The 27,673-nt window shown below is 41.8% G+C and overlaps 1 protein-coding gene across 1 annotated transcript; it reads left to right on the forward strand.

Annotated features, from left to right (window-relative positions):
• LOC123926146 (phosphatidylinositol 3,4,5-trisphosphate-dependent Rac exchanger 2 protein-like) lies at positions 1 to 25,052 on the forward strand. The gene is made up of 4 exons (XM_045979925.1): positions 1 to 119; positions 10,693 to 10,837; positions 15,499 to 15,599; positions 25,014 to 25,052. The coding sequence occupies exons 2-4, from the start codon at positions 10,707 to 10,709 to the stop codon at positions 25,022 to 25,024; spliced, it is 243 nt and encodes an 80-aa protein (XP_045835881.1). The 5' UTR covers positions 1 to 119; positions 10,693 to 10,706; the 3' UTR covers positions 25,025 to 25,052.
• Positions 25,053 to 27,673: the final 2,621 nt, after the last annotated feature.

The raw sequence follows: 27,673 nt of genomic DNA on the forward strand, positions 1-27,673 counted from the left end.
GACACCTGCACTGAGATGCTAATGTGTGGCGTCTTGCTGAAAATTTCTTCTGGAAATATTCAAGAACGGGTGTTTTTTCTTTTTGATCATCTTCTGGTGTATTGCAAAAGGAAACACAGGTAAGGTGATAAACAGGTACTACTTCAGAAATAACTTATTAACCTTGGAAAATATTTTTTGAGAAAAAAGAAATTATCAGTCTCACAGTTTCAACCTTTTCCTCTGTGCTCCCTGGAACTCAGGATCTCCTCAGTAAAATTCACGTACTCTTAGCCTGTTTTCTGATTCTTCTCGTTACCTTCTTGTAAAACCTGACTGAAATGTGACAGTCGTTCAATAACACTACCTTCCCAGGAAGCTTTTGGAGGAAAAAAATTTTTTCTGTTGCTACCCGACATGCCTCAGGCTCTGTAGGAAAGGTGAATATGTCTTCCGTGTTTCCCAGTGCTGTTTCCCAGTCATTTCCTCCCCTTCCTTGGAAATATTTTCCTTGATTGCCCCATCTAGTATAGCCTCCCGGCAATTTTATATCGATACCTAGAAAATTCTTGCTAATAGTTCCTTCATTATTTATTTATTTGTTGCCACCTTTGCTGGATTAGATGGTAAAGTCAATGAGAATACTGGTCTTGCTACTTATTCTGTGCTATTTCCCCAGAGACTGGACCTGCCATGTACCATGTAATAGACACTCAAGAGGTATTTGTTGAATAAGTGAATAAATGAATGAATAAGTGAATGAATGAAACCCATGCAAGTTCCTGGTATAGCTTAGTTATCATTAGTTTAAGTAATTTAATGTAGCAGTGTTACTGATGTATGTTATTTTTTTTAAAGTAGGGATATAATTTTTTCTTCAGGAGGTACTTAATATATAGGATGTTTCCTTGAACTCCTGGTGAAATGTTTTACAGATTATTTAAGCAAAATAATAAAGCTGAACTTAACTGGGAAATTTCCTGAGCCTTTCTTTACTTCTTCCTAACCATATCTAGGATACATTATTTTCAGTTGAAAGGTACTAAAAGGCTTCCTGAAATTTAAAGGTGAAACAGATGGGTTGAGGATGCTGGGTTTGCATGAGTGTTTATTCTAGGTTCAGAAATGAGGACAGTGTAACCAAAGATTTTTGGTAACATGAAAATGAGAAACTCAAAAACTGCCTGATTTCTGAGGCAAGTTTAAGGGAAGTCATTCTTCATCTTTTGAAATGGGATTTCCTAAGTCAATGAACAAGATGTCAAGAGCAAGTTCTCTGAGCTGGCAGCTGTATTGATGACATGGGAGTTCTGCCTCTTGGATTATAGTATCAGAATGCCCTAGCAGGAGACATGAGTGCAAAAATACAGTGATGCTGAGAAAGCATAGAACTACCCATGTGTCTTGCTGAAAGGGAACAGGTTTGGGTTAAAGTCAAAAGATAGTTATGGGCTGCCTGGGTGGTGCAGTTGGTTAAGTGTCTAACTCCTGGTTTCAACTCCGGTTATGATCTCAGGTTTGTGAGATTGAGCCCCATATCAGGCTCTGCATCAAATTGGTGTCAGCTTGAGTTTCTCTCTCTCTCACTCTGCCCTTTCCCAATCTCACACATGCTCTCTCTCTTTAAAATAAATAAAGAAATAATAAATCTTTCAAAAAAAGATAGTTGTTGTTAATCCCTGCCTTAATGAGCTTTTTTTTTTTTAAAGATGCTTTTTACCACATATGAAAATGAATTGACTATTTTTTTACTATGCTCTTCTAAATTCTTTGTATTTTGCAGCAAGATTGGGACTCACAGAAATACGTTTCAGGAAGATGTAGAAAAGGCTGTTAATTTTACTTGTATATAACTCATTAAAATATTATAACGTGCTTCAAGTTGTTTAGGTACAATTGTTTTTATCCAGCTTTATTGAGGACTAGTTGACAAGTAACATTGTAATATATTTTAATTGTACTACATGATGATTTGATATACATCATGAAAGGATTTTACCTATGAAGTCAATTAACACTTCCATCTAGGTGCAATTATTAAAGGCATCCATTTGAGAATGAGTTTTTTAAATTACAATTGATCTCATACATGCCTGCTTTCAAGTGCAAAGCTTTTGCAAGATTAGCCATGTACAGTGATGATATCATTTATGGTCTTATGACTTTCCTTTTTAAATTGGTAAACAACAGAAAAGATTTTGTAAAATTAAATCCTGAAGGTTTTTTTTTTATTATTTTGAGAGAGAGAGAGAGAGATAGTGAGCAGTAGGAGGGGCAAAGGGAGAGGGAGAGAAGCAGACTCTCCCCGTTGAAGTGCAGAGCCTGACATGGGGCTTAGTCCCAGGACCCTGAGATCATGACCTGAGCCAACATCAAGAGTTGGACGCTTAACTGACTGAACCATCCAGGTGCCCCTAAAATCCTAGTTTTTGAGCAAATATCCTTAATGGGTATATAATATGGACAAAATGCATAGTGACTAGAAATGGAAATACTGCATAAAAATGATTGTCTATTCACTTCCCGAATTGAAGTAGTAAGAAGATACCATCTAGTCCCTTCATTTTAGGATACTTCATCCCCTTAATCAAGTATTATTGAAGCTCTAAAGATTATTTAGTGAGTATGAGTAAACTGAACCTTTTCCACATTTCCACAATATTTTAACTGCAAAACCTGGGGACTTGATGAATTGAATTCTAGATTTACATTCACAAAAGACAAGAGTGCTGATTAGGAATCTCAGCTCTGGAATTTACTAATGCTATTAATCTCAGGAGAAACTAGTATTTAAAAAAAATGATGTATAATAGTTAATACATAAAGCATGATATGGCTTAGTTTGGCTTGTTAATGATCTCTATAAGTATGATAATGTATTTTGCTTTCTGCAATTTATATTTTGTATACAATATAGTTTGTAAATTATTTATCCATATGTATAGGAATAGTTTATTCATTTAACTGTTGCATAATACTCCATTGGTTGAATATTATCACAATTATATTATAACAACTTAATTACTCACTCTCCCATCAGTGGACTTTAGGTTTTTATTTGTTTGTTTTAGTTTTTCTGCCATTATGAATGTTCCTGCAGTGTGTATCTGATGACCACTAAAACAATTAATTAGAAGGGAAATCAGAAAATTGGGATATCAAATATTCTCCATTAAAACATAGAGCAAAATTATTTTCAAAGCAGAAGCTTTTCAGTTGATACACTTTAATAGAACCACCTCTGAAGGGACCAAAGATCTCTCTTTTTAAGCCAAGTGTTAACAATATTGATCAGACACTTAGTGGAATTTCATACTGAGTGTTACTATCTATGGGTCAAGAGAAATTTAAAAGCCTATACAGAACTCACAAGATCACAAAGTAAATTAATGCTTTGGAAAATAGACCCAGTGTTAGATTCCACACCATGATTCTTTGCCTGTGAATAAAACTTTTTTAAAAATGATTGAAGTATGATGTATCAACTTACAAGAAACTCTCTTTTGCAAGAGACCACAATAATATGTCCTACCTGGGAGAATATGCAATTATCTACATACTAAACTTCTCGGCATTCTTCTCTATCCTGGCTTTCTATGATGCCAACTTGCATACTATATGGCCTGAATCCGTAATTGGTAGCATTTATTTAGGGTTATTAGCAAAGGACATTTAGAGGTGACTTTCATAATGAACATAGGAGTGCAAGATGGTGAAGGCCTGGGCCGACAAACCCTAATCAGGTTAACTAATCTATTTAATTAGTTTCTTTTAGTAGGGATGAAGGACTAAGTTCTGATGAGGCTTTAGACAGATGACCTAGGAACATAGATTCTCTTTCAAGGAAGGAACTCAGACTGGGACAGCACCTTGTGACCCCTCCTTGCACCTACTCCTCCTGCTTCAGGGCTGATATCTAACTGCAAGGGTGGGGAGGAGAGGGACACTGAAGTTGGTGAATATTTATGCCTTCAGTTTTGTCAGATGTGTCTGTACAACAAATGGAACAAATGAATAATTATTTCAGTATATTAAATTATTAGGCAGAATTTTGTCAATGAGTCAAATGGAATAGTTCAAGTTAATTGAAATCTTTTGAGTGACTAGGTATTCTGGAATCCTCCTGAATCATTTCTTAGAATCTTTCCTCTTTAATTAAAAATCCTGTTTTTAAAATAATCTCTCCTGAATGTTCAGTGATTCAACTACAAACACATTTTGCCACATAATTCATTATTATAAATGTTCATCTATAAACCTGGATATTTTAACTTCATGTTACATTTAAAGATTAAAGACCAGTCTTAGACACACTATACCAAAGTTCTGGAATGTTTGAGAGAGGAGGAAGCAGGCTCCCTGCCGAGCAGAGAGCCTAACACGGGGCTCCATCCCAGGACCCTGGGATCATGACCTGAGCTGAAGGCAGAGGCTTTAACCACTGAGCCCCCAGGCGCCCCCATGCTTAAAACTTTTGATGACAAGTTTAAATGTTCCCCCGCCTATTTGAATATATTATAAAAATACTAGGTATTTTTGCATACTGTAGGTATAAGTAAAATACTTTTCTAAGTAAAGGACTCCATCAGACACTGATCACAATGATTTAGCTCAAAACTTGCAGAAGAAATAATTGCGTTTGGAATGAGACTAAGCTTTTAGCCAGTGTGTAACTATTTAAATCTTTTGAAAAATAAACTTGATTACACTCTTACTTATAATGTTTTATAAATTGAATTACATCAGTTATATCTTAGAATACAAAAAAATAATGCAATAATGATATGACATGTAGAAATGTGAAAATTTGTTTGTTTTAATATATCGATGTTATCCATTACTGCTTATGTTGAAGGAAGATGGTTGCCATTGAGTTTGTCTCCAAATTTCTATTCCTCCATTGTCTAGACCCAACTCTCATTTTGGTTAATTCTAATTTAATTATTCTTTGAAGATTCTTTCCGAGATACTAGTTTGAACATGATGCATAAAAAGTATCCAACTTAAGACCTACCTAGGAAAGCTGTTGAACTTTCTGCAGTTAACTTCCTTGGTAATTTTCATAGTATATGCTTAGACATTCATTTGGAAAGTAACAACAGGTCATTTATATTCTTTCTTAAGAACTAATTTATTTGTGTAGTTGGAGAGAGGGCAAAATGGTAACCTTTAGAAAATGTGATCTCTAGTGGTGTTAGGCAAACCACAAATTTCAATACAATGGTCAAATTTGAATTGAATAAGATGAAAATTTTTTATTCTTTAAGGTGTTCTTTAGTGTGAATTGATTTTCTTAAGGAAATATTTCAGCTGTCATTTTCAATATAAATATTTTAGACCATTTAAAGATATTAAACTCGTTGAGTTTTTTAAATTAAATTTTGCTTATTAGAGAAAATTTGGAAATAACAGAGAAAAAATTGAAAATACTAGGTAATTTCATCACCTAAAAAGAAGTACATGAGAATTTTTAAAATTTCCATTTTCTTTTTATGCATAGATTTTTAAAATGCTGGGGCGCCTGGGTGGCTCAGTAGGTTAAAGCCTCTGCCTTCGGCTCAGGTCATGATCTCAGGGTCCTGGGATCGAGCCCCGCATCGGGCTCTCTGCTCAGCAGGGAGCCTGCTTCCCTTCCTCTCTCTCTGCCTGCCTCTATGCCTGCTTGTGATCTCTGTCTGTCAAATATATAAATAAAAAATCTTTAAAAAAAAATAAAATGCTTAAAAACATGAACCTCTATAGTTTTGTATCCTCTTTTCAGTAAAGTAGAATCATTTTTTGAATTTTAGTCATCTTTGTCTTCATGTCTTATCATCCACATAAGATATATTTATTGTTACTTAATCATCAATAAAATAGACAAACCATAATTACTTTTACAACCATGCTACTGTAGTATAAGCGCTATTGAATACTTTCTTAATAAAAAAGTAGCATAACTTTACAATGTTGAAAAGACTACCAAGAAATATTAGTTCCTTCTTGATACAGTTAAATTTTCAATGTTATTAATTTAAAGGAGTGTTCCTGGGAATTGAAAAAAGGTCAGTGGGGTCACTTCTAGTTTTAAAAGGAAAAATCTGTTACAACCTTAAAAAATTTTTTTTTTGCCATAAATAATGTCAAATGATTTTGGATGCCAGAACATCTTCTTATGTTATTTGATAGAATCAAAGATTTATTCCAAAAAGTATTTTTTTTCAGCATTAATTATTAATAATGTGAGTAAATTCTGATTTTTTAAAATTTCTCCTAGAAATTTATGCATTCACACCATTGATCATCAGGATAAGGGTTAAATACATTGTTTAGATATCAGTTTCTTGATGTTTTGAATAAATTTTTTGGCAGTTTCTTCTATTTCCTAGCTTGAGTATACAGTACGTGGCTAGCTTTCATCTCATTAAAACTCACACTATTGAAAAGATACCAGTATTTCCACTGAGAGTTATAGTAGTATCAGTTTTTGAAAAACCTCATCTCTTTATGTAAAACTATGCTGAGTTAAGAGTGAGGAATTTGCAAACTGTATAGCTTCAAAGTAATTAGTTAGTTGTTCAGGGCTGCCCCTTGGATTTTTCTCTTTTTGGAAAAAACATCGGTGCCTGGAGACAGTTCAGTTTGGATATTCTACATTTAATGAATGACAATTTTAATTCCATTCCTTTTTAACACTTCCTGTAGAATTATATTTTAGATCCATTGAAGTTTGCAAATTCCTGCATATGGCATTAATAAATTATTCTTTCATTAAAAATATTTTAAAATTTCTACTAAAGAAAAGCACTGTTGGGCTTTTCTGTGTTTTGTTTTAGGATTTAATTTATTAGAGAAAGAGAGAGGGAGAGAGAGAGCATGGAGGAGAGGGGCAGAGGGAGACACAGACTCCCTACTGAGCAGGGAGCCTGCCGTGGGCTAATGGGGCTGGATCCCAGGACTCGGATCATGACCTGAGCTGAAGGCAGATGCTTAACCAATTGAGCCACCCACACACCCCTTCCATGCTCTCTATGTTACTGTTCTTAATAAATAAGTTGAATTTGGGGCGCCTGGGTGGCTCAGTGGGTTAAGCTGCTGCCTTCGGCTCAGGTCATGATCTCGGGATCCTGGGATCGAGCCCCACATAGGGCTCTCTGCTCAGCAGGGAGCCTGCTTCCCTGTCTCTCTCTCTCTCTCTCTGCCTGCCTCTCTGTCTACTTGTGATCTCTCTGTCAAATAAATAAGAAAATAATTTCTTTACCAAAAAAATAAATAAATAAATAAATAAATAATTTGAATTCAAATTTACTTTTTGGAATGAAGTTATTAAAAATGTGCTGTGACTGAAATTATGAAGCCATTTTTATATCACTAATTCTTATTTTGAAATAAGTGGTAATTTGGTAACGGATATCATTGTGATATTTATACATTTTGAGGCCTGTTGTATGTATGTATGCATTCATGATTACACATGTTTAAAATTATTTATGATTTTTAAAATTAGTGATAGAAAGTGGCTAGCACATAAACTTTAAAAAGGAACATTATCCTTTCAATTTATTTATTTATAAAGATTTTATCTATTTGAGAAAGCAAATAGATATATATATATATATATTTTTTTTTTTTTTAACCAAGAAATGGATATATAGGCTAAGAAGTAGACAAAGCGAGATAGGATTCCTGGTTTTGATGCTGGGCAAACAACTTTGGACCAATGACGAATCCTCTTTAAGTATTTTTATCCATAAAACGAAGAGGACAGTACCCTCTCATTCAAAGGGTTGCTTTGAGAATATATCCAAAATTCTAAGCACAGAATATGCCTGCCTTCAAGAAATAGCGTTCACGTAAATAATCATAGGTGAAAGAAAGAGGTGAACTAGAAACAAACTGATGGTTATCAAAGGGGAGGAAGGTGAAGGGATGGGTAAAATCAGTGATGGGGATGAAGGAGGCACTTGCAATGAGGCACTGGGTATTGTATGAAAGTGTTGAATCACTATATTGTACACCTGAAACTAACATTATACTACATGTTAACTGGAATTTAAATAAAAACTACATAGTGTTTACTATAATGCTAGATTTGCTTCACAAAATTGTATCTTTTTGGAGATATCTTTTATCTATTTGAGAGAGAGAGGGGAGAGAGAGAAAATGAGCAGGGTGAATGGCAGAAGGAGAAGCAGACTCCCAGCTGGGCAGGGAGCCTGATGTGGGGCTGGATCCCAGAACCCTGGGATCATGACCTGAGCCGAAGGCAGACACCTAACCAACCCCCAGGCATCCCCTGTCTTTCCAATTTAAATTATTAGGTGATATAACGTATTCTTTCAAAATATTATATTGCTACGCCTAACCAACCCCCAGGCATCCCCTGTCTTTCCAATTTAAATTATTAGGTGATATAACCTATTCTTTCAAAATATTATATTGCTGCAGCTATTAACCTATTACTTGACTTGGCAGAGTGTTAACAGTCAGTTACAGTCTTGCTTTCTGTTCATGACGCAATGGCCACATGCAATCTCATGCTGACTTGTCTAGCTCTTTTTTTTTAAAGATTTTATTTATTTGACAGAGATCACAAGTAGGCAGAGAGGCAGGCAAAGAGAGAGAGAGGGAAGCAGGCTTCCTGCAGAGCAGAGAGCCCGTGCGGGGCTTGATTCCAGGACCCTGAGATCACGACCTGAATTGAAGGCAGTGGCTTAACTCACTGCCACCCAGGCGCCTTGACTTGTGTAGTTCTGAGTTTAATCATTTATTTTCCAAGGGAAGTCTGAATGCACGGGTTGTAATGGCTAGGCAAGGCTTCATGAAGGACCTGGGTATACTGTAAAGGGAAGAAGGAGTTGCTTGTGGCAGAGAGCAGAGCTGGGTAGCTTGATGGGAGCGTCAGCCTGCAGAACAGGTAAGTATTGACAGGACAAGGAGAAAAGCCACAAAGGGTGGCCCGGCCACAGAAGAACGCAGTGGAAAATGGCATTGTTCGATAGGGTGGGGTCAGTTTAAGGAGAAGCACAAAAGCAAGCTTCCATGGTTTCACTTGGTTCAGTGGTGAGCTACCAAAGGCTTTTGAAGTAAGGAATGGCCTGATGAAATATTGAAGGAAGAGTCAGCAGGGTGTGGAGAGAGCAAGGCCAGGATCAAATAATCCAGGGAGGAAGGGAAGGAAGGAAGACCCAGCTTACAGGGGTGACTGGCCCAGGACTTCGGTATGCAGGGTCAAGAGCATCAGCCTGGCACATGGACTTGTGTTTCCTCCATTATTCTATGGGAAGAATACATTACGTTCGTTTTAAAATAAGTTCAATATTTTATCACTGCAGGTTGCGTGTGGTTCTTGTGATTTTCTTTACCTGGAGTATGATTAAAAGAAGAGTAGCACTAGTGGGACTGTGGGATCTTTTAAGCGGCAGTGCTGGCTTCACTCAGCTAATCTCGGTCTGATTGTGGAAGGGGGGATCCCGAGTCGGAAAAACTGATGCTAGTTTGTGATACTGGCCCTTTAAGGTTGACACATTTGTGGAGGAGGGTGTTTAGACATGTACAATGTGATCTTTTTCCCCCACCAATTTATCAGGACTTCTCACTTAGTGATTTTTTGTAGGAGGGAACAAGGCATTAAAGCCATTGATACCTATTTGACATGTATTACTAGGTAATTCAGCTAGGAAACAAAAATGCTTGTGTTACTACTAATTTCTTTACCAAATAACTGATAAGACAAAAAGCAGTGTTTATTCCTTTTTCCCAGAGACTTAGCAAAATATCTCATTGCTGATAAAATTTCAGGACACAAAGAACCCTTTCTTCCAACTTCAGAAATTTTCCCTTGAAGAACATGCAAAGCTTCTACTTCTATTAAAATATTCTTAGTACACATTTGTTTGAGAACTTCCAAAGCATTTCAAATACTTAACTCCTTTGATTGATCTGGGATGGAGAGCCTGTGAGAAAAATTTAAAACAAAGATTATGAATACATAGCTGATTCTTTAAGTTTTGTTGAATCTAGCAATCAATTCAGATAGCATAGCAAATCATTTCGAAGGTAAAATAAATGTTTCATCAAGTTGAACCTTTATTTTTTCAGAATAGCTATGCGTATAGATAAATCTGAAGTGAAAAAGGAAGGAGGGAAAGAAGGAAGGGAAAAACGAAGAAAGCAAAGCAAGCAGACAAGCATGTTCTGTTAATTTGTTTATGTTAACAGGCTCTATTCTTAATAAAAATTATTCTGTTACTGACAAATGGTAATTCCTCCTCCATTGTAAAAAATAAAAATTCTAGTAAAAAATTTTGTAGTTAGAAGACTGAAAATAAAAATCACAGAAATCTTGTGATTTATGTAGGTCCTATGATAAAGCCACCCATTAACTTCCTTTTGACCCCTTCTCTTTCCATCCCCTATGCTCCAAATTCAGGTATTTTTTTATGGTTTTATTTATTTATGTGTGTGTGAGAGAGAGAGAACTAATGCACATGGGGAGGGGCAGAGGGAGAGAGAGAAGCAGACTCCCTGCTAAGGACTCCATCCCAGGACACTGAGACCATGACCTGAGCCGAAGGCAGGCACTTAACTGAGCTACCCAGGTGCCCTGTGGTAGAGAGCTCTGTATCTGCAACCCCCTGCCCATGCTTGATGTGCAATAAATTTGGTCTCATGCAGGCAAGAGTGAGTGAGGAGACTTTTTCAGTTACCTGTCCTTGGTTTCCTTTTCGATAGGTTTAAAATTAGGAATGGAGCAAGACACCTGGGTAATGATCTCGGAACAGGGCGAGAAACTCTACAAGATGATGTGCAAACAAGGAAATCTGACCAAAGACAGAAAAAGAAAACTGACCACATTCCTTAAATGCTTCCTTGGAAGGTAAGGTCCATAGTCTGGGTGCATGGATTTCTTTCATATTTTCACTATGTCATGTATCAGCTACCCTTCCCTCAATGATTTGCTTTTCTTCTTTCAAAAAAATATTCCGGGGCGCCTGGGTGGCTCAGTGGGTTAAAGCCTCTGCCTTCAGCTCAGGTCATGATCTCAGGGTCCTGGGATCGAGCCCCGCATGGGGCTCTCTGCTCGGCGGGGAGCCTGCTTCCGTCTCTCTCTCTGAGTACTTATCATCTCTGTCTGTCAAATGGATAAATAAAATCTTAAAAAAGAAAAAAATTCCTCTGGGCATTTTTGAATATCTTTTTACTGTCAACATTTCCTGGATGATAGTGAGGTGAAGGAATGGACCTAGAGCCCGCAATCATGGAAGATTTTAGACATCTATCCATCCATCCCTGACGTCAACCATTTCAGATGTATGGTGTTCTGAGGGGGAAGCAGACACTGGGGTCAGGCAGGGCTGGCAGGAAGCAGGTTCACTGAAGGGGGAGGAAGTCTAGCAAGGATGTGAGTACAGGGCCTACAAGTCAGAGAACCAAAGAATGTAAGACACAGAGTCCAAACCCGAGATTCATCAGCACTTTGACAACTGGGCTCAGGTTGAAGGACCATCGATGAGGAATCAGAAAAAGAGGGTCCTGCAAGGGGCCTGGCACAGAGCAACAGGCAGAGAGGTTGCCTGGGTATTGAGCATAGACCCACTGTCAGTCCTCTGGGGTCTGCAGGCAGCAGCACGTGGAAGTCCCTGTCTCCATGCAAATCTGGTCCTACCTCTGGCTAGTTGAGCGATGTGGGAAGTTTAAATGTCTTTTTCCTCTCTAAACATGAAGATGATCATAGTACTTACTTGTAATGCCTACCAGAATGTCTTCTCGATAAGTTATGCAGATACCATAAAATAACCATAGGCCACACCGGCTGCCAACCCAGGTAGAAGAATATAAGCCAGGAAACCCTGGCCTGCAGGGCAGCATGGGGCTCCTCCTTCAGGGGCTGGGGTCCTCACAGCAGAGCACTCAGCTGCCAGCAAGCTGCTGTTGCTGTCCTTGGTAGGCCCCCAGCCGACGGCTCTTGTGGGAGAGAAACCCACCTCTGGGGCATAACTTCCGGGGTTGTCAGAGGAACGTGCCTGTTTTGTAGGAGTCACTTCAAGCTATAGCTTCTCACCAAGAATGTATTCATATTCCATATAGCCATCAGGAGTCATTTTGGCCATGATCAATGCTGCCTGGTAACCCAGCAGATGCCCTGCCTCCATCAGGTTCCAGGGAAACAGAGCTCCAAGGCTGACCCAGGGTCAAGTTTTCCTAATTAAAGGAGCCGAAGTATTGTTAACTAAAGTGTTAACACGTGGGTGGAGTGTGGAGAGGGTGACTGGGTGATGGACATTGGGGAGGGTTTGTGCTCTAATGAGCGCTGTGAAATGTGTAAGCCTGATGATTCACAGACCTGTACCCCTGAGGCAAATAATACATCATATGGTAATAAAAATAATAATAATACTAAAGAAAAAGAGTTAACATGATCTTACACGGCCAAAGTGCTAGTTAGTTACAATGATATGTGAGCGTTCTCCACAGTGCCTGATACACAGGAGAGACTTGGTAAATTTTAGTTTGTTCATTGTGGCTTTTTCCGTAACAGCACACTAGCTTAGTTACTAGTTACTAATTATAGACCAAGTTTGAGATTGTTTTTGACTGGATCAGGATCCTTTCGCAGAGTGTTGATGGGATCTTGTGATTTCTGTAGGTCCCATGATAAAGCCAGCCAGTAACTTCCTTTCTTACCCCTTCTCTTTCCTTCCCCTAGGCTCCTAATTAATAGAAGTTCTTACAGTGTGTTCTTTTCCTCATTTTAATTTGGCATATTCAGGAATCTGCTGACATCAGAACAGAGAATGATGCTTTCGCTACATACCAACCAGCTCAACCCATTTGTCAACCACTGACGTTTCATAAGTGCTCAAAATGTGCCATACTCTGTGCTGAGCTCCTGACATACATCAGCTCATTTAATCCTGTGACGGCACTGTGGAGTTGATACGCTCTTTTTTTTTCCCCAAGATTTTACTTAATTATTTGCGAGAGAGAGAGAGAGAGAGAGAGAGGGGAGCAGAGGGAAAGGGACAAGCAGACTCCATGCTGAGTGCAGAGCCCGATTTGGTGCTTGATCCCAGGACCTTGAGATCATGACCTGAGCCAAAGGGAGATGCTTAACTGACAGAGCTACCCAGACATCCCTGGAATTGGTATTATTATTTTTGTGCTATTGAAGAAAAAACTGAAGTTTTACTTCTTTTTAAAATTTTCTTTCTTTTGGATGGCTTTAACAACTTCTTCTGCCTTAAAATGTACTTTGTAGACTAGATATCCATTTTTAGAATTCCATGCCCCTCGGTTATTTGACTTTAGCCATAGGTGTTGCTTTTGGTTTTGAAATATATGGAAAAGTAATTTCCTGACACCTTGTATAGCTTGGCTTCTCTGACCTCTGTGCAAAGTTGAAACCATTCTAAAATGTACTCATTACTTTATGTAAAAGTTCAAATGTTATATTTTTATAACATGAGCACAGTAAAATATTTTATTATAAAATGTTTCTCTATTTAGTGTTCTTTTACTGATACCACATGGCCCAAAAAACAGTACCAAGCTGGTGCTTTCCTGTGTTATAAAATATCATCCTACTTATATGTGATGTGGGGCTCCACCCCACACCCCAAAATGGTAAAAGATGTGGTTTGTTCATCCTCCCTGGCCTTTCACAGCCACAGCAGATGGATGTGGTAGACAGTTCTGATGGGTGATTTTGTGCTGGAATATTTTTTTTAAGATTTTATTTATTTATTTGAGAGAGAGGGAGAATCAGAGAGAGAGAGCACAACAGGTGAGAAGGTCAAAGGGAGAAACAGATGTCTCAGTGAGCAGGGAACCCAATGTGGGGCTCGATTCCCAGACTCCAGGAACATGACCTGAGCCAAAGGCAGATGCTTAAGCGACAAGGCCACCCAGGTCCCTCCACCCCCACCCCCCAGATGACATTTAAATTCAAGAATGCATTTATTAAAAACCGTATTTATTAAAAAAAAACAAAAAAAAGTATTTGTTTATGTATTTTTACAGGTTTTATTTATTATCTGAGAGGAGAGAGAGAGAGAGCACAAGCATCAGGAGGGGCAGAGGGAGTGGGAGCAACAGACTCCCTGCTGAGCAGAGAGCAGGAGGTGTGACTGATCCCAGGACCCCGAGATCATGACCTGAGCCAAAACAACCAACTGAGCCACCCATGTGCCCCAGTAAATAACTTCAAAATTTGAAAACAGTATAGTAAAACTATTGGTGTGTACTAATTTTATATTGCTGCAGAATAAATAAATAACAACACACCTAGTGCCTTGAAACAACACCTATTCATTAGCTCATAATTCTATACGTCAGAAAGAAGTTGAGGGGGAGCAATGCTGGGCTGTCTGCTTAGGGTCTCACAAGGTCAAGATCAAGGCCAACATCAAGTGCTGAGCTGCGGCTGGGCCTTATCTTAAGGGTCTGAAGAAAAATTCACTTGTAAGCACATTCAGGTTGTAGACAGAATTCAGTCCCCCGTGATTGTAAGAACAAGTCCTACTTCTGTGCTGGCTGTTGGCCAGGACCACTCTCAGAAGCTGCCTGTGTTTCTTGGTACATGGCCCCTCTATCTTCTAAGGCAGCAGTGAGCAGTGGCTCACTGAATCTTTCTTGTGCTTTTAATTTGTCTCTTACTCTTGTGCCACCAGCCTGAGAAAACTCTCTGGTTCAAAGTGCTCCACTGACTGGGTCAAGCTCACTTGAATAATTTACATCTTTTGAGTTCAACTGACTTGGAATTTTAGTTTCCTATACAAAATTCATCCATACCACTACCCAGATTAGGATTTGGTTACAAAACCAAGGGATGGGATTCTTGATAGTGGGGTAAGAGAACACGTTTAGAATTCCATCTACCATATGGGGTGTGCAGTTTTTTGGGGTTTGCCTTCTTAGACTTCAAACACACTGGTTTTCTGTGCCTAGAAAGCCATATTCCAGTCTATCTCTTATATTCAGTCATTATTATTCTGTTTATTTTGTCTGTTTGCTATCTTTAGAATCTTGTTGTATTCTCTTTACAGTTAAAACTACTCTAAGGGCGCCTGGGTGGCTCAGTGGGTTAAGCCGCTGCCTTCAGCTCAGGTCATGATCCTGGGATCGAGTCCCACATCGGCCTCTCCACTCAGCGGAGAGACTGCTTCCCTTCCTCTCTCTCTGCCTGCCTCTCTCGTGATTTCTCTCTGTCAAAGAAATAAATAAAATCTTTAAAAAAAAAAACTACTCTAAAAATTTCCCTTTGTGTTTATTAGAGGTCTCAGTAAGTTGAATAGGTATTATATAATAGGGTTTAGGTAAGCATGAATGAATGGACATGAGTTTTCTAGGATAGAGAAAAATTTAAATAATTTGGGGCTTTGCATATGTGAAAAAATGCAAGCTTAAATGCACTGCAAATATTTCTTTATATCTGAGGCTCCTTCCAATGCTGCTTGATGAAAGCATGGTAGAAATAGACTTCTTGGGGAGGCAGGGATGGGAAAACTCTTTAACTATTTCACTGGATTTCTATTGCAGTGAATTTGTGTCATGGCTCTTGGAAATTGGAGAGATTCACAGGCCTGAGGAAGATGTACACTTTGGACAAGCATTATTAGAAAATGGAATCACCCACCATGGTAATTATTTTGTTAATTACTAAGTTATTCTCTTTGGTCACCAGTTGGAAGCATCTTGATTCTGTTAATCAATCTGGCTTATAGTAAATGTCTACATTATAGGATGCTTATGTATTTTTAACATTTCAAGTACCTAATATATATAGAACTGCAGTTCTGGGAATTTTGTGGAGTATGGGTTTATGGTGATATATTTGCTAATTTTAATGTGAATGGCTACGAAACAGGCAAAAATTAGAAATACGGGTAAGTATTTACCTGGGATAGTGGAGGAAGACATGGCAAGTTCTTTTTTATTTTTTTTTTATAGATTTTATTTATTTATTTGACAGACAGAGATCACAAGTAGACAGAGAGGCAGGCAAAGAGAGAGAGAGGGAAGCAGGCTCCCTGCTGAGCAGAGAGCCCAATGTGGGACTTGATCCCAGGGCCCTGGGTTCATGACCTGAGCTGAAGGCAGCGGCTTAACCCACTGAGCCACCCAGGCGCCCTGTGGCAAGTTCTAATTGGAGTATTTGGGGCTGCGTTATGAGGGAAAGGGCCTCATGTAAGGCACTGTAGAATGAGTAGAACTCTGACAGGGCAGAAGGGAAGAAAACTGAAAACTGTTGGATGTGGGAGATGAGGAGTGAAGAGCAAGATCAGGTTACTGTGAGATTTCTGTCTGGTTGACAGGGATGATTATTCAGGAGAAGGAGCAGGGTGGGAGAAGATCAAGGGTTTTTGTCAGGATGGGTATAAGACATCCACAGGGGAAACCCAGCAAGAGGTTGAAAATATATGTGTAAAGCTCAGTGTATACAATCGTGGGAATCATTTCAAGAAAGCACCAGTTTCCTGAGAAGATCAGTAACAAAGAAGAATGCAGTGATAATGGGACTGAGAAGTAAAGCTTGAAGAATTTCTAATGCAAAATGTGGGAGAGGAGAAAAAGAGGGAATTATGAATAAATATAGGTATTTGACTAAGATACTTCAATGTTCTTTTTTTTTTTTCCCAGTTAGAGTGGGATGAAACTGAACTAGATTCTCCCAGTTTTTCCTCACCATTCTGGATGCCCTGTGAATTCTTTCCACCAAAATAGATTGCTAATCAGACCACTTTTGTCACTTCCAAGATCCCCACCTTCTTCCCAGTTACAACTTCTCCTTCCTTGCTCCTGCTTTTGTCCACCATCCCTATGACACAGCCTCCAGGAAACAGCTGGAGACCTTTGAAAACAAAATGTAAGCGCAAAGCATTCTCCTGCTTATAATCATCTCCTGGCATCCCATTACACTCAAAGAAAAGTCTGGAATCTCTTCCTTACTATGGTCCAGATCTCTTACCACGGCCCACAAGGCCCCACATAATAGGGCCCCTGACTTCCTCTCTGAGTTGGCAAATAATGTTGTACCCAGCTCATTACACTGTGGCCCCTGTGGTTTTCTGTCTCTTCCTTAAACTCTCTGGGATGACTCTGCATTTAGGATCTTTGCTCTTGCAATTCTCATTCAACTATTATTTATTAATTCCTAGTATATACCAGGGAGTTTTCTAGGTGCTGGAGGGACAGCAGTGAATGAAATGGCAAGAGTCGCAGTATTCATGACTCATGTCTTCAGTGACACTCTTTGAGAATCTTATCCTATTACCATAAACTGTGTTTTTAATTTTTGGAAATTATCTTCATGAACTTATCACTCTCTAAAATTATCATGCTATTTTATTTGTTTATTTATTATTTCTCTCTTTACTTCCCATATTTATTCTGGCCCCCCGTCAAAATAGAAGTACTATAGGAACAGGATACCTGGAGTGCCCATCACATGTGGGTGCTCAATAAATATTTGCTCAGTGAATGAATAAAGGAGTAATTATATTGTTAGTAAATAGATGATAATAGTGATAAATTGTAGGTGATTTTGTTCTTGATTCTTTAGCACTGTGAAAATATACCACATATCATCTAGTGTGCTAAAACACATCATCCAAAAATTATAAGTAAAAATGAAAAGATGTTGAGTTAGATGACTTTCCTCTTGACTGCTTCTCTTTCCTTTCTTCTAACCCCAAGCCCAAATGTATATGTGAGTCAAGAAGGGAATATGTTGTATTTTGTCCTGCAGTCTACTGAAGCTCAAGTAGGTGGACTGGCGAGAGGTTTTACATACAATCATAGACCTTCAGAAATCAGGTGATTCCTTTCATTTAGGCTACATACTTCCAGGAACTGTGTCTTCCCAGTAGAGCAAAGAAGGGAAAATCTATTTATGAGCTATTTGTTTATTCCTTTCCTTACTGACTCTTTCCTTCATTCTGTGTGTAAGATATTATGCTACGTAGCATAAAATTATCGTGTTATGGCCTTTATTTCTTATGGCCTAATAGTTTTAACTATCTTTTTACCTTATTCATCAAGCAATCCAGGTGTTGACATATTTCCTTTCATAAAGGCAGAAATCCACCAGGATGGGATAATTAACTTTTTGCTGAGAACACTGAGAAGGAAAACTGTATTGGTTAGCAATAGCTGCTCTAACAAATTTAAACCTCAGTACAGTCCCATTCTAGAAGGTACTTTTTCTCTCAGGTAAAACCAGTCACTGGTGGAGGATGTTGGAGGCACCAGGGTTTTTTTGTCCTGGAAGACAGGCCCAAGCTCCTTCAGTGCAGGGCTCTTAACAGTCATTTTGAAGGAGTATTGGAGTTTTTGGATTGTTTGTTTTAAATGGGCCTGTACACTCCATGTTTTCCCTTACATTTGTGTGCATGTCCTTAGATGCAAGTCAGTTCCATGACCACTCCTTATTGCAAGAGAAAATTAGAAAAGTAGTGTAGGTTCATGCCCAAGGGAAATAAAAGCTAAACCAATTTGGTAAACAGCAATCCAGTGCCTGCCACTGAAGTATAGCTCTCAGGTCAGTATAAAATCTAGGGAATTATATTAAAGCCAGAGTAATCATTATATAAACTTGATGATGTTTTATCAGATATCAGCATATAATAGTCATAAAAATGACTTGTCACTCCACCATTGAACTGCTTTTTACCTTTGTCAAATCCCCATTGGACAAATTGGTGTCGGTCTATTTCTGGGTCCTTGATTCTGTTTTACTTAACTATCTTTATTCTGTTCCATTTGTCAATCCCTTCACCAACACCACACACTTCTGATTAATCTAGCTATAGATCTTGAAATTGGGTAGAAGTATTCTTTTGGTTTTCTTCTTCAGTTTTATTTCTCTTCTTTTTCTAGGTTCTGAAGCAGAGAGCTTATTGTTTTGAAATGCCTTTTGTTTTTAGACAGGGAGAGACTGAGAAAGAGAGAGAGAGAGAGACAGGGAAGGGGTGCAGAGAGAGAGAGAGAGAGAGAGACAGGGAAGGGGTACAGAGAGAGAGAGAGAGAGAGAGAGAGATTATTAAGAGCCTCCATTCCCAGCACTAGCACAATGCAGGTTCAGTCTCACAACCCCGAGTTTGATTATGACCTGAGTCAAAATCAAGAGTTGGACTAACTGACTGAGCCACCCATATGCTCATCCTCCTTTCTAACATACGCATTGAGTGCTCTACATTGTGCTGTCCATTGATTTAGCTGTGTCCCACAAATTTTAATATGTTGTATGTCCATTTTCCTTCACTTCAGTGCATTGAGATTCTATCTTTCATCTTTGAACATGTAGAATGTTACTTTCTCAGTGTTTGGATATTTGTTATATTTCTCATTTGGATACCTAGTTTGCTTGTTTTTTTAAAAAAAAAATTTAATATTTTATTTACTTGACAGAGAGAAATCACAAGCAGGCAGAGAGGCAGGCAGAAAGAGAGGAGGAAGCAGGCTCCCCGCTAAGCAGAGAGCCCGATGCGGGGCTCGATCCCAGAACCCTGGGATCATGACCTGAGCTGAAGGCAGAGGCTTTAACCCACTGAGCCACACAGGCGCTCCCCTAGTTTGCTTTTTAAAAAGAAACTGAGTGGAAGTGTTGGGTCACTATACTGTGCACCCGAAATGCATATTATACTGCTTGTTCACTGGAATTTAAATCCAGGCCTTGAAAAAGAAAAGGAACCGTGAACTGTTTTCAAGAGTGAGCTCTATCATCTTGCATTCCCAACAATGATGCAGGAGCGATCCAGTCATTCCACATCCTGCCTTGCATTGGGTAGTGGGGTCTCTCTCTCCCTCTCCGGTGCATTTGGTTTGCATCACGGTGATAGGTGTGCAGTGAGCGCTCATTGGAGTTTGAATTTGAATTGACCCGATGGCAACTTTTTATGGGGTTTCCGTCTGTAACTCTTTGGTAAAGTGTTTCGGTCTTTTGCCCATTTTTTTGTTTTTTGTTTTTTTCATACTGGATGGCTTGCTTCTTTGGGGGTCAATTTTGAGGTTCTCTCCTTCAGAAAGGAGTCCTTTATGAGGTATGTGGTTTGCACCTATTTTCTCCCAGTTTGTAGCTTCCCTTTTGGGTTTTCTTCACAAGGTGTTTCACACAGGACAGACTTCCAATTCTGATTGTTGGATCATGTCTAATGAATCAACTTTTCCTGTATGGAAAATGATTTGATGACCCTTTGGAGGATTCTTTACCCAGGTGTCCATTCTGGAAATTGTTTCCCTGTAAGATTTATCATTTGACCTATAAGGCGGTGATTAATTTTGAGTTAATGTAACAAATTTTTTTTTTCTTTTAGAGAGAGTGAGCATGCGCATGAGTGGGGCGTGGGGTGGAGGGAGAAGCGAAAAAAGCGTCCTTAAGCAGACTCCCCAGTGAGCTTGGAGCCTGATTTTGTCCCGGGACCCTGAGAGCATGACAAGAGCCGAAATGAAGAGCTGGCTACCTCAGCTACTGAGTCACCCAGGCACCCCGAGTTAAGTTTTGTACAGAGGATGAGACTTCGATTGTGGTCCTTGTCCTCCTCGCCTCCACCTCCACCTCCTCCTCCTCTCTGCCCCTCCCTCTTCTTCTTCTCCTTCTTCTTCTTTGTCTCTGGAAGTCCACTTGCTCTAGCACAATTTATTCAAAATGCTGTCACTCCTCCATTGAATTGCTTTTCCCCTTTGTCAGAACCCCATTGACATGTTGGTTGTCGGTCTCTTTCTGGGTTTGATCCTGTTCCACTTATCTAAGTTTATACTGTTCCATTTGTCTATCCCTTCACCAACACCACACACTTTTGATGACTATAGCTGTAGATCTTGAAATTGGGTAGAAGGATTCCTTTGGTTTTCTTCTTTAGTTTTACTTTCTCATCTTTTTCTAGGTTCTGAAGCGGAGAGCTTGTTTTGAGACAGGGAGAGACTGAGAGAGAGAGAGAGAGACAGGGAAGCGGTATAGACAGAGGGGGGAGGGATTAATAAGCAGGCTCCATGCCCAGCACCAGCACAATGCAGGTTCAGTCTCACAACCCCAAGTTTGATCAAGGCCCGAGTCAAAATCAAGAGTTGTGCTAACTGACTGGGCCTCCCAGGTGCTCTTCCTTCTTTCTAACATATGCATCGAGTGCTCTACATGGTGCTTTCCATTGATTTAGCTGTGTTCCACACATTTTCATATGCTGTATGTTCATTTCCCTTCACTTCAATGCATTGAGATTTGATCTTTGATCTTTGTTCATCTAGAATGGTACTTTCTCAGTGTTTGGATATTTGTTATCTTTCGCCTTTGGATACCTAGTTTGCTTTTTAAATTTTTTTTTTTTTAATCTTTTAATTGTACTTCCGAGAAATTGATCGATAGGGTTGTATTTGTTTCAGGTGTACAATATAGCGATTCCCCTCCCCTACCCCAACTGCTGTCAGCTCCTGTTGCAGGCACTGATGTGCCTTGGAGACTCAGGTGCACCTCCCCCACCCCTCCTCCCTTCAGCTCCTGTTGCCAGGCACTGGTTTGCATTGGAGATGGAACACTCGTAGGGGTTCCAAGCACTTCCTAGTGGCCCAGAAGACACTGGTGATAAGAGACAAAGCCACAACGCTCTTTGGAGCCAGCGGGTGGCCATCCAAATGCCTCCCCACACAGTTCTGGAGCCGCTGTGGGCTGTCCTGGAGCAGCTGTGAGCTGCTGGGTTGGTGATATCCGAACGTTGGCCACATGTGCCACGAGTCTCTGGGTTTCGCTGGGAGATCCTGGTGTGCACTGCAGTGGTGGTGTTCCTGCACTCAGCTTCCGAAGAAGAAAGGGGCATTGTGCCCAGAATGAGGAAGTCTCAGGAAAAGGCATGGAGAAGACCGAACCGGACGCACAAGCCCGTGGAGCTGTCGCGTCATCGGAGCAGAAGGCCAGTCCTCTCCCGTTCCAGCTTCTTGCTCTGGCTGCCCTGAATCAAGATGCCGGGTATTGGTCAGTGGGAAACAACACGCAACTGCTGAAGGGAGTTTGGGAAAGGCTATTGAAGAGCCCTCAGCAGCTGCCTCATGAAAATCCCATCTGTGGAGCAGCCCAGGAAGATGGAGAAGCCCTGGTGAGGAAAACACCAGAAGGCTTCAAGGACAGCCGTGATCTGCAGGCAAGTGCAGACCCGCTGGTTCAGGAGATTGGCAGCTGTGGACAGAGAGTGCAGGACGAGGCAGGGCAGGCAGGCAGGCCAGAGCTTCCTGAAGGAGGAGTGCGGCGGCAGGCCAGCGCTGAGGGCCAGAGCCAACAGCACACCCTCAGCCAGATCCTCCTGAAGGGGATGCATGTGCTAGAGCTGCTTGGAGATCATCTGGAAGGTGGGGGCTCAAGGAGGCAGGTGGAGACTGGCGCCTCCTCCCCTGACCACGTGCCCTCAGGCGGGAGCCCCGTGAACCAATTAAAGCCGTCCAGGGCACTGAAGAAGGCACGTCAGAGGAATGAAGAGCTCCCAAGAAACCCAACAAGCCACCAAGCTGAGCAAGGACCTGTTCACCTTCGGAACACCCTCCTGGACGGTGAGATTCCGAAGTTGCGCCTGAAGCTTGAGGCAGAGCCGAAGCTGTGCGAAGAGCACCTCAGACACCTGGAGAGGAAGATGATGGAGGAGAAGGCACGCTGCCTGCAAGTGAAGAACGAGCTTGCCAAGGTGCGCAGGAAGGCGGATGCTGCCCACTGGCACTTGGGCCTCTATAGGAACATGGCCGCCGACCTGCACCGAGAATGGCAGCAAATCGCCTCCTTGCATGAGCGGGAGCGCCTCCTGGTGGAGAAGAGGAGTGAGGAGAGCCAGAAGGCTGTCCTGTGGGCAGAGAGGGAGTTCCAAAGGCTCCAGGCCCAAAACCATTGCCTCAGGCAGAAGCTGGCCAACTCTGGGCCCAAGGTCCAGCCTGTCTCCGGGGGACCTCCTGCCCCTGCTCCTGCTGTTCCGGGCACAGCCTCCAAATACCCTCAAGGGCCAAAGGCTCCCCTGAAACCCAGGAAGCCCAAGAAGGGAGCAAGGGTGCACTGGCCAGACTCCAAGTTCTCGGGTCCCCTGCAGGTCTGATTCCCTTGCCCAGCAGCCAGCAACACTCACGACCAGAGCACCAAAGCTCCTGTGCTTACCCCTTCAGCCATACCCATGGCTCCTTTGACTTGAGATCCACCCCATCCTTTAGCCTGATGCTCCATATTCCCTGGAGCCGTATGAGTGTGAGAGAATATTTTTCAGTGTTCAGCGTAACACAAATAAAAATAAAAATATCCAATGGCTGAGACTACTGCTACTGAGAATGGATTTGAGTAAGGGATTCTATGCCAAGCAAGGGACGGTTTGAAGTGTCTTTTATCGATCCCTTAATCGTCCCAATAACCCAGTGTGTCATGTCTGACTGAGGTTCAGACAGGGGAAACAACTTGCCCCAAGATCACACAGCTAGTGAATTTCAGAGCTCCCGTTCCAAACCAGGGTGGTCTAATGATCACCTGCTGTGCCAATAACTTCTACTACTATGCCTACTACTGTTCTTCTTCTTCTTCTTCTTCTTCTTCTTCTTCTTTGGAGAGACAGAAAGGGTGACGGCGCACACATACACACACACACACACAAAGGAACGCACACACATGCAGGCGGGGGAGGGGCCGAGTTAGAGAGATTCCTCGACAGGCTTGGGACTCAAGTGCTGAACCAGACGCTGGTCTGGATTTCCCAGATCAAGTGATCAGCCCTGAACTGAAATCAGGAGCCAGACACTGAAATGACAGGCACCCTTGGGCAAGGAACTTCTAGGCAAGCTGCTGAAGGATCCCAGAAGGGCTTGGTAAAATGTTCCCCTCGTTCACGTCCTAGGATGTGATGATTCTATGCAAAGATAATAGTGCATATAATATAATCTAACATAATATATAATAATATAAGGATGCAGAGATTATAGTGGTGGCTAGCTGAGGTCAAGTCCCAGCCAAGTAGGGAGGGCAGCCTTTAAGGGTCTCCAACGATTCCCATCTTGGGTACACATCGTTTTGTGTTCCATACTCCACCTCTTGATTCGAGTCAGAACTACTGACTCCCTTGTAAAGGACAGAATGTGGCCAAAGTGATAGGATGTCCCTTCGGAGGTGAGTTTACAAAGAGACTGGTCTCCTCTTGGGCTTGCCCTCCCTCCGTCCCTCCCTCCCTCATCTGTTCCCAGGGAAGCCAGCTGCTCCTTGGGAGCTTTATGCTGGAGAGGCCCATGGGGCAAGGAATGACTATTTCTTGCTTCCAGCAATGGAGGGCCTCTGGCTGCTCACAGCCAGCTGAGTGAGCTCAAAAGCAGACTTACCCCCAACAAGCCCGCAGATGACTGAAGATCCAGAGGCCCTCTGGACTGCAGCCTTGTGAGAGATCCTGAGCCACAGGGACCTGGCTAGTTGCACCTGGATGGCTGGCCCACAGAAACCATATCAGGTTATGAATGTTGTTTTAGGCCCATTGGTTCGGGGAAAACCTTCAAGAAAGACAGGAGTGGGAAGCCAAATGTTTGGCTGCTGACCACCCCCCTCTCCTGGGGTTGAAATTCCAGGGAAATGAAGAGATGGTAGAATCGCCTGAGAGATGAGGGTAAATAATGGAAGAGAGAGGACGTCTATTCTGTTGGCCATGGATCTCTCTGAGAGGACATCCTCTCACTTGATCCTCCCGTGTCGATAGGTGGCAAATGCAGGACGAGACACCTGGCAGTGTGGTCCAAGTCGGCTGAGAGCACTCGACCCAGCCCCGCAGAGCCTCCTAGAAGGCAGAGAAAGAGTCCAGAAGTTCCCTGGGGCCCCTAGAGAAGGCACAGAAATTAGATGAGTTGAAAGCCCAGGACCTGGTCATTGGACTTCTGGGCTAGAGGGGAGATGGCCTGTGGAATGGCCACTGCCCGCAACCCCTGTTGGACCAGACCCCTCCTGTCTGCTTTGGGAGACTGGGGGTGAATAAGAGAATGATTTCGTGTAGAAGAGATGGTGTTCTAATGCTTGGCAGGTTTCAACTCCTTGAAATCGTTGACATTCCTTTTCTCCTTGTCCCCAGGACCACCATGAATGGGAAGGGGCCTTCAAAGAAGCAAGATGAGAACATCTCTTACAAGGCTGTCCAGTGTCAATATCCAACCACTGCAGTCACTTCTACCCCCTTGGCAGCCCCACTGCTTCCATCAGGACACAGATCCGTTCCTGTACAGGTTTTTGAGCAAACGTAAGTTTGGATTTCTCGCAGAGAAATGCCAAGAGTGAAATGACTGGGGTCCTAGGGTGGTTGCAAGTCTAGTTTTCAGAGAAACTGTGTGGAGGGTTGGGTCACTCTACTGTGCACCCGAAAAGCATATTCTATTGCTTGTTCCCTGGAATTTAAATCCAGGCCTTGAAAAAGAAAAGGAACTGTGAACTGTTTTCAAGAGGGAGCTCTATCCTCTTCCATTCCCAACAGCGATGCAGGAGCGATCCAGTCGTTCCACATCCTGCCTTGCATTGGGGAGTGGGGTCTCTCTCTCCCTCTCGGGTGCATTTGGTTTGCATCATGGTGATAGGTGTGCAGTGAGAGCTCATTGGAGTTTGAATCTGAATTGCCCCGCTGGTAACTTTTTATGGGATTTCCATCTGTATACTCTTTGGTAAAGGGTTTCGGTCTTTTGCCCATGTTTTTGTTTTTGTTCTTTTCAGACTGGATGGCTTGCTTCTTTGGGGGTCCACTTTTGAGGTTCTCTCCTTCCGACAGGAGTCCTTTATCAGGTATGTGGTTTGCACCTATTTTCTCCCAGTTTGTAGCTTCCCTTTTGGGTCTTCTTCACAAGGTGTTTCACACATTACAGACTTCCAATTCTGATTGTTGGATCATGTCTAATGAATCAACTCTTCTTGAACGGAACATGATTTGATGTCCAGTCGGAGGATTCTTTACCTAGCTGTCCATTCTGGACATTTTTTCCCTATAAGATTTATCATTTTACATAGAAGGCGGTGATTAATTTTGAGTTAATTTAACAAAATTTTTTTTTCTTTTTGAGAGAGTGAGCATGCGCATGAGTGGGGCGTGGGGTGGAGGGAGAAGCGAAAAGAGCGTCCTTAAGCAGACTCCCCAGTGAGTGTGGAGCCTGATTTTGTCCCGGGACCCTGAGAGCATGACAAGAGCCGAAATTAAGAGCTGGCTGCCTCAGCGACTGAGTCACCCAGGCGCCACGAGTTCAGTTTTGTACAGAGGATGAGACTTCGATTGTGGTCCTCGTCCTCCTCGTCCTCCACCTCCACCTCCTCCTCCTCTCTGCCCCTCCCTCTTCTTCTTCTCCTTCTTCTTCTTTGTCTCTGGAAGTCCACTTGCTCTAGCACCATTTATTCAAAACGCTGTCACTCCTCCATTGAATTGCTTTTCCCCTTTGTCAGAATCCCATTGACATGTTGGTGGTTGGTCTCTTTCTGGGTTTGATCCTGTTCCACTTATCTATCTTTATACTGTTCCATTTGTCTATCCCTTCACCAACACCACACCTTTTTGATTACTATAGCTGTAGATCTTGAAACTGGGTGGAAGGATTCCTTTGGTTTTCTTCTTTAGTTTTATTTTCTCATCTTTTTCTAGGTTCTGACGTGGAGAGCTTATTGTTTTGAGACAGAGAGAGAGAGAGAGAGAGAGAGAGAGACAGGGAAGGGGTACAGAGAGAGAGAGAGAGAGAGAGAGAGAGATTATTAAACAGCCTCCATGCCCAGCACCAGCACAATGCAGGTTCAGTCTCACAACCTCGAGTTTAATCATGACCCGAGTCAAAATCAAGAGTTGGACTAACTGACTGAGCCTCCCAGATGCTCCTTCTCCTTTCTAACATAGGCAGTGATTGCTCTACATGGTGCTGTCCATTGATTGTGCTGTGTTCCACACATTTTCATATGCTGTATGTTCATTTCCCTTCACTTCAATGCATTGAGATTTGATCTTTGATCTTTGTTCATCTAGAATGGTACTTTCTCAGTGTTTGGATATTTGTTATCTTTCGCCTTTGGATACCTAGTTTGCTTTTTAAATTTTTTTTTTTTTAATCTTTTAATTGTATTTCCGAGAAATTGATCGATAGGGTTGTATTTGTTTCAGGTGTACAATATAGCGATTCCCCTCCCCTACCCCAACTGCTGTCAGCTCCTGTTGCAGGCACTGATGTGCCTTGGAGACTCAGGTGCACCTCCCCCACCCCTCCTCCCTTCAGCTCCTGTTGCCAGGCACTGGTTTGCATTGGAGATGGAACACTCGTAGGGGTTCCAAGCACTTCCTAGTGGCCCAGAAGACACTGGTGATAAGAGACAAAGCCACAACGCTCTTTGGAGCCAGCGGGTGGCCATCCAAATGCCTCCCCACACAGTTCTGGAGCCGCTGTGGGCTGTCCTGGAGCAGCTGTGAGCTGCTGGGTTGGTGATATCCGAACGTTGGCCACATGTGCCACGAGTCTCTGGGTTTCGCTGGGAGATCCTGGTGTGCACTGCAGTGGTGGTGTTCCTGCACTCAGCTTCCGAAGAAGAAAGGGGCATTGTGCCCAGAATGAGGAAGTCTCTGGAAAAGGCATGGAGAAGACCGAACCGGACGCACAAGCCCGTGGAGCTGTCGCGTCATCGGAGCAGAAGGCCAGTCCTCTCCCGTTCCAGCTTCTTGCTCTGGCTGCCCTGAATCAAGATGCCGGGTATTGGTCAGTGGGAAACAACACGCAACTG

The sequence above is a fragment of the Meles meles genome, chromosome 1, assembly GCF_922984935.1.
Source record: "Meles meles chromosome 1, mMelMel3.1 paternal haplotype, whole genome shotgun sequence".
NCBI classification, from domain to species: domain Eukaryota; kingdom Metazoa; phylum Chordata; class Mammalia; order Carnivora; family Mustelidae; genus Meles; species Meles meles.